Source organism: Mauremys mutica, chromosome 10, assembly GCF_020497125.1.
Source record: "Mauremys mutica isolate MM-2020 ecotype Southern chromosome 10, ASM2049712v1, whole genome shotgun sequence".
Classification (NCBI taxonomy): Eukaryota; Metazoa; Chordata; order Testudines; family Geoemydidae; genus Mauremys; species Mauremys mutica.
This window is the reverse complement of record NC_059081.1, coordinates 68,327,319-68,334,592: the sequence shown is the minus strand read 5'-3', so window position 1 is coordinate 68,334,592 and position 7,274 is coordinate 68,327,319. Positions and strand designations below refer to the sequence as shown.

The window sequence follows — 7,274 nt, the reverse complement described above, 5'->3', positions numbered from 1 at the left end:
AATGTTTAAGAAGCTTCATTTAAAATTAAATTAAAATGCAGAGCCCCTTGGACTGGTAGCCAGGACCCGGACAGTGTGAGTGCTACTGAAAATCACCTTGCGTGCCGCCTTTGGCACGCGTGATGCCATAGGTTGCCTACCCCTGGTCTAGCTCTAATGGTAATGCCAAAAGGAAGGAGAAAGACAAGAGTCACATCTCTCTTTTCACTTTTAGTTGCATGTTTGGAAGTGCAGTGAGGGTGATCCAAAAACAAACAGCTTTGCAATGCAAGAGGGAGGCAGTGTGGCCTAGTGGTTAGAGTGTAAGACCAGCTCTCAGGATTCTTGGCTCTGTCACTGGCCTGCTGAGTGATCTTGGACAAGCACTTTGCCTCTCTGTGCCTTAGTTCCTCATCTGTGAAATCAGGAATAATGAGAATGACTTCCTTTGTAAAGCACTTTGGGATCTACTGCTGCACAGCACCGTATTGGAGCTGGGTTTTATTACCCAATTTTCTGTTTACAGCTTAAAAGACAGGAATGCCAAGGCCTGGGGAAACAATTTTATTTGTTTACAATTATAGATAAAAAGGCACAATCTTAGTAATAGATAAATACATAAAAAAATAGCTGATCCATAATAAATAACACTTTGGTTCAAGTCGGGAAGTTATACAAACCAATTACTCTTCTTACTTGGGTAATAATACGTAAAGAAGCAGCAAGGTAAAAATATACTCTGTATAAATACATCTGTCGAGGATCTGTACAGTAAGATGTTCCAAACTTCAATATTAATTAATTTCCTGAGGTTGTTTCTAAGAGACCCGAAGCCATGACTAGTGTGTAAATCCTAGACCTGGAGTGTTGTTTTTTAAAAAATTAAAGCTTATTAAATGTTTCCAATATTTTGGGACATGTTACCCTGACTACAATGCTTCCATATAGTGATAATACAATTACATTCAATAAATAATATCCCCCGAGGACCAAATCCTAGTGAAGTCTAAGGAGACTAGAGTGCTGCACCAGCTGGAAATTGGAGTAACCTGGAGGCCAACTGTTGCATAATTCTTTGGTATAAAAGGATGGAATCAGTTTGCTTGGGGATCTATGATCAGAAGCCAGAGGGAGAAGATGAATGTTCCTGGTTCACACATGTCTTCTCCCAGTATGTTGCAGTGCTCTCAGGCTAAGGACTCCCCAGTCTCTAGAGTAGATGTGGACACGGGCACTGGAGAGACCAGATGGCTACACACAGAGCTCCATGTAGGCTGCGCATCTCAAGTCTTCGTTCAGCAGCCGGAAGAGATTGAGGATCACAGATGCTTCCAGGCAGCCAGGTGTTTCCTGGGAAATGAGAGAATATTTACAACAGGAAGTGTGAATGGGGCTAAATTAAAGCCACCATGGGTATGTTGCATAATTAGGAGGCAAGTGCATATCTATAAGAAGCACAGAAGATGTGGAAAGAGGGTGAGTGCTGGAAACAGAGCAATGTGAATGTGGATTTCTGTAACCCAAGCTGATGCACACGCAAACTGCAGTTGAATGTGCTATCATGAAATGCAGCATAATTCAAACCATACATTAGCTGTTGCTGTAGTCTGTGACATCATTCCACAGTGGATCCGAATAGATCAACAAGCTCATTTTATTGCATTATTTACAAATAAAAACTAAGAGATAATAACAATAGAAATCTCCCTGCTCCACCCCTCTTCCCGCATTTCCTAAAAAGCCTGATTTATTGCAAAGGGTCAAAATCCCTGGTGGTATAATCTTCTTACAGGCTGTGCTGGGAAGAGACAGTCAGTCTAGCAGCAGACACAAGAGGTTTTTTTTATTGAGATCTACTAGATTTGTGCACAACTACAGTCCTGGGATTATTGAAACAGACTCAACAAGGCACCACAGAATACATTGCAGTAATCCCGCTCTGGCCTCTGGATGAGAACCTAGCAGGCTTGTTCTTTCTCTAATTTGTATGGAAGTTCACTTTCCTCATTGTCTCCAATGACTACTCACCATCTCTTTGCTCTCATGGAAATTTTGGAGCCAATTGTTCAGCCTCCTGGAGTGTCGATGAGAATGAGTTTGTCTGGTCTGAAAACAAAGTTGATACAGATGGGTTGGTGCACAGAGATTTCAGCCGACAGTGGACCAAAGCCCTTTCTCTCCAGGCGCAGAGCAGTTCTTGCCCTGACATAGTCTAGGCAGCTACCCTTGTGCATAGCATATCAACTGCTTCTGCTTTCCATGTCCTATATATGGATGGGCCCAAAGCAAGAGCCACATGCTAGTATTTGCTGGTACAAGGACAAGCAGCTCCAGTTGGGAAATTCCTAAGGGTTCTCCTCGAAGAGATTCACATCTGGCACGGAAAGAGAAATCTGGCACTGAATACTCACGCAGTCCCTCAGGTCCCCTCTGATCTGCGTCAGGATTTCTAGCGGCCTTGAGAGCAGCTTGGACAGACTGGGGTCCTCAACGTTCTCCAGCACGTTAGTGGCAAAGTCTAGCTCCTTCTCTACCAGGATGACTCTATCGTGCACCTGGGGAGAGAAACTTGTAGGTAAGAGAGTGTCTGTGGGAGAAAGATACACAGCTGTGCAGATACAGGACTAGAAATTCCCATGCGTTGGGGCGGGTAGACTAGATTGAAACAGGAGATTTTCTAAAGCTACTCAAGGCTTTCTTGATTTGTCAATAATGAAATATTAAAATCACTCCTGACTGGAAACAGCTTCATCTCCACACATCTTTCTTGACACCAGTTTATAGCCAGTGAGAAGGCACCTGAACTGAAGGTGAGGGGTGACCCTTATTTACACTGAGAAAGAGCCACAGTCAGGTCTGACATGCTCCTGACTAAATCAGTGACTACAAAATCAATGGTCAAAGTGCCATGTGTCAGATTAGCAGAAGCACTAAGTGAGATCAGATTCAGCGAGAAAGGGACACATGTTAGGAAAGAACCATCTGCTAGAACAGTGGTTCTCAAACTTTTCTACTGGTGACCCCTTTCACATAGCAAGCCTCTGAGTGCGACCCCCCCTTATACATTAAAAACCCTTTAAAATATATTTAACACCATTATAAATGCTGGCTGCAAATCAGGATTTGGGATGGAGACTGACAGCTCACGACCCTCCATGTAATAACCTTGCGACCCCCTCAGGGGTCCCAGCCCCAGTTTAAGAACCCCTGTGTTGGAATGTGACCTTCTTGTACCCCTTGGCTGAGATTTTTCGTACCAACTGCTCTTTGACTTCCCAGTTCCGGTGGAAAATCCTGGTGCTGCATTTTTGGTCTGACAACAGCATCATGTCCTCCTGGAGGCAGAAGGAAAGAACAGACACCCATATTTATGCAGGAGCAGGAACAAACCTGTACTAGTTCTTCCCTCAGTTCTCTCCACGCAATCCCAGTGGGGATGCAGGGAGACGAGATGCTGACATCAGATGTCTCCCTTGTACCCCGAGGGCTGGTATCCACAAGGGATATGACAGGGATATGCATGACCAAGTTTAAACTGTGCTTTGTCATTCTCCTCCAGTGAGGAGAGGACCTGGGTTCAGCAGGCGCTGTGCTAGAGCCCTAGTGCTTGCCAGCAGGGTGCTCGACATGGCAGAAAAGTTAAACCAAACCCTTCTTGGTAGTCTGTTTTGAGTTTCTTCCCTGAGTCCAGAGGGACATGCAGAGAGGGTCGCTGTTCAGATGACAGCCTAGGGCTCACAGTGCTCTTATTGCCCAGTGTGTGTTCTTCACACTTACAAATTTGTCCTTGGCTTTCTTGAAGGCCTCCAGTTCCCGAGGTGGCAGGGACTTGTATTTTGCGAGGTGGCATTTTGTCCTCTCAGCGCCTTTGGGAAAGGCCTCTGTAGTCATCGTCCAGATGGCCAGAGCAAAGAAAACTTTGTAGCTTACGTTCACCATTTTCCCTACCGGAGACAGAACAGGAGAGATACATCACTGCCATGCCAGGCTGCAAGGCTTACGAGCTGGCGAGTTAGACGGTGTCTCATAAGCGAGGCCCGCACTGGAGATAACCTAGCTCTAAATTTCCCCTTACTGTTTCCTAAAACATTGTTAAATCTACTGCAGGAGGCAGCTGGTGACACAGAATCAGTGAAATGCCCAGCTCTGATCTGTGGCTTCCTATAGGGGACTAGGAAGTAAAACAATTGTTGCCATTTCTCAAGTCTTCCTCAAGCCAACCAGTTAATTTGATTGGTTGTGAAATGAAATAGCTGATGAAAGTGATGTTTTTATCTTTTTTCTTAAAACTAACTTATTGACATTCAGCAGAATTATCTGTTCTTTTCAGACTACCCTTCAGACTTCAGCTGTTGTAAATACTTGCACACTGTGTCGTCAAACAATAAAGTAGCTAGTAGGTGCGGCAGGGTACATCATCCTGTAGCATTTGTTACAAATTTATCCTGCTTCTTTTAGTACAGCAAAGTGTGAACTAATCCCAATGTTATGCTACTTGCCAAATATTTCTGACAAAGAATTTTCAGGCTACTGATTGTTTTGTGTCTGTTTGCAATTTGATAGTCGTTGTATATTTTGTTGCTGGTCTCCTAAGTCACAGGGCATTGTTTCCGCTCCATAATTTGATGACTGAACTATTTTTAATCCATGCACATTTCTGTACGAAACATTATTTGTGAAAGTTTTGGGGGTAGGCAAACACTTTTTGCAAGTACCCAACAATTCTCCAGATAGAAAACTAAAACACCATACAAATCATAGCAACTTGAACTCTGATTTTCTCCAGGAAAATATTCATGAATCAGAGGGTTTTTTTGTTTAAATATTCAGCCATTAATAATACATTACAGGTGTAATGCACTTTGCTTGTACAACATTCATTCCTTGCTCTCTACCATAGAGCACAATATAATCACTCAGTAAAGAGAAATCGTGTAGCAAGGGGAGGTTCCAGACTAGTCACCCTTACCTTGACATGTATTTGCTGGGATGTTGCTTTAGTTGCCTCTTGTGTCTCAGGGCTGCTTTGCCTCTCTCTTGGCTCTGAATGTGGTTTTTCTTCTCCATGGCTCTTGCTTTTATACCCAAAGGCTTTTTCTGGTTCAGAAAAATAACATGAAAGTTCATTTTGCTTTAGTCTAGGGCAGAAAACCCAGCTGTGCTGTCACCCAGCAAAGAGCAGCAAGGTGTTTGGAAAGGGAAAGCGAAAGTGAGGCAGGTATCACACCTGAGCTCAGAGCCCTGAGGGATTTCCAGGTGATGAAAACACTGTGACATCACAAGTGAATTATGGAAGTGTTCCCTGCCTAGAGTAGGTATGAATGTAGACTTGGCCTTTGCTGAATTGCAAGGCAAGAAGAATCTCAGCCCCTTTTGTTTTTAAATTCCTCTTCCTTGCAGATATAGCCTCGAAAATGTAAAATAAAATAAAGGCCGACACGCAGGAATTTCGAGCTGGGTGGGTATTCGTTTGTCCATCCAATTTGTTTTACTTTTCACCACAAAGCCAAGAACATACGGTCTCTGTGGAGGTCTCCTGTATTCTAACATTACCAGTTAGCTGCAGTAGCATTTATTCCACTCGTGCACAGATGCCCCAGTCAGGATCAGGGCCTCATTATGTAAGCATCGTACACATAAAATACAGGCAGTCCCCTATATACGTTTACAGTCTAAATGGGGCCTTGGCACAATGGGGTCGTAGAACACAAGTGAGGGGGAGAGACAAGGATGGCAGTAATAGGAGCAAAGCTTTGCCTGGATTAATGAAGAGAATATGTGCTATTGTCTCCTTTCCTAGGTACAGCTCTTTGCAGTCCTCCCCTCCCCCCACCGCCACCCCTCAGCCTCACACTGTACTCGTACCTGTGTTAGGATCTGTTTCCTGTCTTTTGTTCTGATCTTTTGGCTGTATTCAATGGCTATTGTCTCCTTGCCTCCGTCCAGGCTGAGCTCCATTATTCAGACAGACTCAGAGGAATACAGCCAGACAACTTTTAAAGTAACAGATCTCATGCTCCCTTTCCTCATTTAAACGCAACCCATTCAGGTCTCTAAAATAACAAAGCTACACCACATAAAATAAATATTTTTTTTAAAAATTGTTTCCCCTTTGCTTACCTGCCAGTACATAGAATGGTACGACTTTGAAGGGTCAACCAGGCCTGACTGTGATTTTTTAATTGATGCAATTATACCAGTACAACCAAGTGTGGATGCAGTTATCTCAGCATTACAGTGCCTGATACCAGTATTGTTACGTCTCTTCCTGTACAGGCAGAGCTATTGCTGGTATAAAGCATCTGCATTCCTTTAGGGGGGCTGAGGGGGACAGTAAGGGAGGTTGTACTGTTTAACCATACCGCTATAGTTAAAGCAGTAAAACGTACTAGTTGTGAAAAAAACTTTGATTTCAGGGGCTTGCGTTTGACTAGAGCAAAGGGCTCTAGAAACACATGAAAAACGCAGCTTGCTCATTTCTAGGAAACAGACTCTTGAATGACTACACTCAGGTTTTGGAAGGTAGAAACACCCTTTGATTCACCCTTTGATTCACCAGTACTTACTCACACAAAACACCCATTAACTTCAGTAGTATTCAGCCTATGAAAGCACTGCAGACCCAAAGCTTCCCATGCCTAAGTCTCTGTATACTCTCTCAATAGTGGGATTGGATGATTTTTTAAACTAACAATTTGTTAAGAAGATTTCACTCCCTTCCACTTGCTGGCCTGTAAGTTTCATTGCCTTTCCAGAAACTTCCTCTTATTAGCCCTGATTCCTGTTCACCTTCTATGCATTATTTTCTCTCTCTGCTGACCGGCTCTGTTAAGCATAACCAGGTCACTGGCAGGCGTAGTTAGCAGTTATGTCGACACAGGTGTTTAAATCCCTGGTGCTACCTGTGCCATTATGATCTGCGCACAACGTTTCTAATGAAAAAAAGGAAACCTGTGTGTATTTGTGCTGCTTGCCATGTGGAAAGCAAACCAGAACATGCATTAGATCAGGGCTTCTTATTCAGAGTAACAGGAAAATCCACAACTATATGGAAACAATTCTTTGCCCAAATCATTGAAAGATAACTGGGTTCAGTGAGTGGGATCCTTTCAGGTAGCTGACAAAAGAGAGATGTTTCTTGATGTATGAAAAGCGGCTTTCTGACACCACTAAAGTAAACTGTATAGGACACTATTAGCAGACCATACACTACACTGAATCAAATTCTACTGCATGTATCAACACAGGACTCTGTGACACATGCCTTGCTAAGATAAGGTTAGGAGCAAAAGTGA

The 7,274-nt window shown here is 43.4% G+C and overlaps 1 protein-coding gene and 1 long non-coding RNA gene across 3 annotated transcripts; both read right to left on the bottom strand.

Annotated features, from left to right (window-relative positions):
- Positions 1-1,218: 1,218 nt before the first annotated feature.
- LOC123378750 (interferon lambda-3-like) lies at positions 1,219-2,731 on the bottom strand. Its single transcript, XM_045032872.1, has 4 exons — positions 2,717-2,731; positions 2,391-2,534; positions 2,008-2,085; positions 1,219-1,329 (listed from the first exon to the last, which is right to left on the bottom strand). Exons 1-4 carry the CDS (start codon positions 2,729-2,731, stop codon positions 1,231-1,233), a joined length of 336 nt encoding a protein of 111 aa, XP_044888807.1. The 3' UTR covers positions 1,219-1,230.
- A 559-nt stretch (positions 2,732-3,290) lies between these two features.
- On the bottom strand, positions 3,291-6,069 carry LOC123343410. 2 transcript variants are annotated; one of them, XR_006572229.1, is made up of 4 exons: positions 5,845-6,069; positions 4,949-5,076; positions 3,757-3,923; positions 3,291-3,314 (listed from the first exon to the last, which is right to left on the bottom strand). It is a non-coding gene; the product is annotated as an uncharacterized LOC123343410 (long non-coding RNA). The 2 variants fall into 2 exon arrangements; XR_006572228.1 differs by lacking the exon at positions 5,845-6,069 and having other exon boundaries at positions 4,949-5,354.
- Between the last annotated feature and the right edge of the window lie 1,205 nt (positions 6,070-7,274).

Bases quoted from the DNA above. Each gene is read 5' to 3' on its own strand.
- LOC123378750 (XM_045032872.1), bottom strand. The intron at 2,086-2,390 runs GTGAGTATTCAG...CTTTGTTTTCAG, and splicing joins GAGGGGACCTGAGGGACTGC to ACCAGACAAACTCATTCTCA. The intron at 1,330-2,007 runs GTGAGTAGTCAT...CTCATTTCCCAG, and splicing joins TCCATGAGAGCAAAGAGATG to GAAACACCTGGCTGCCTGGA.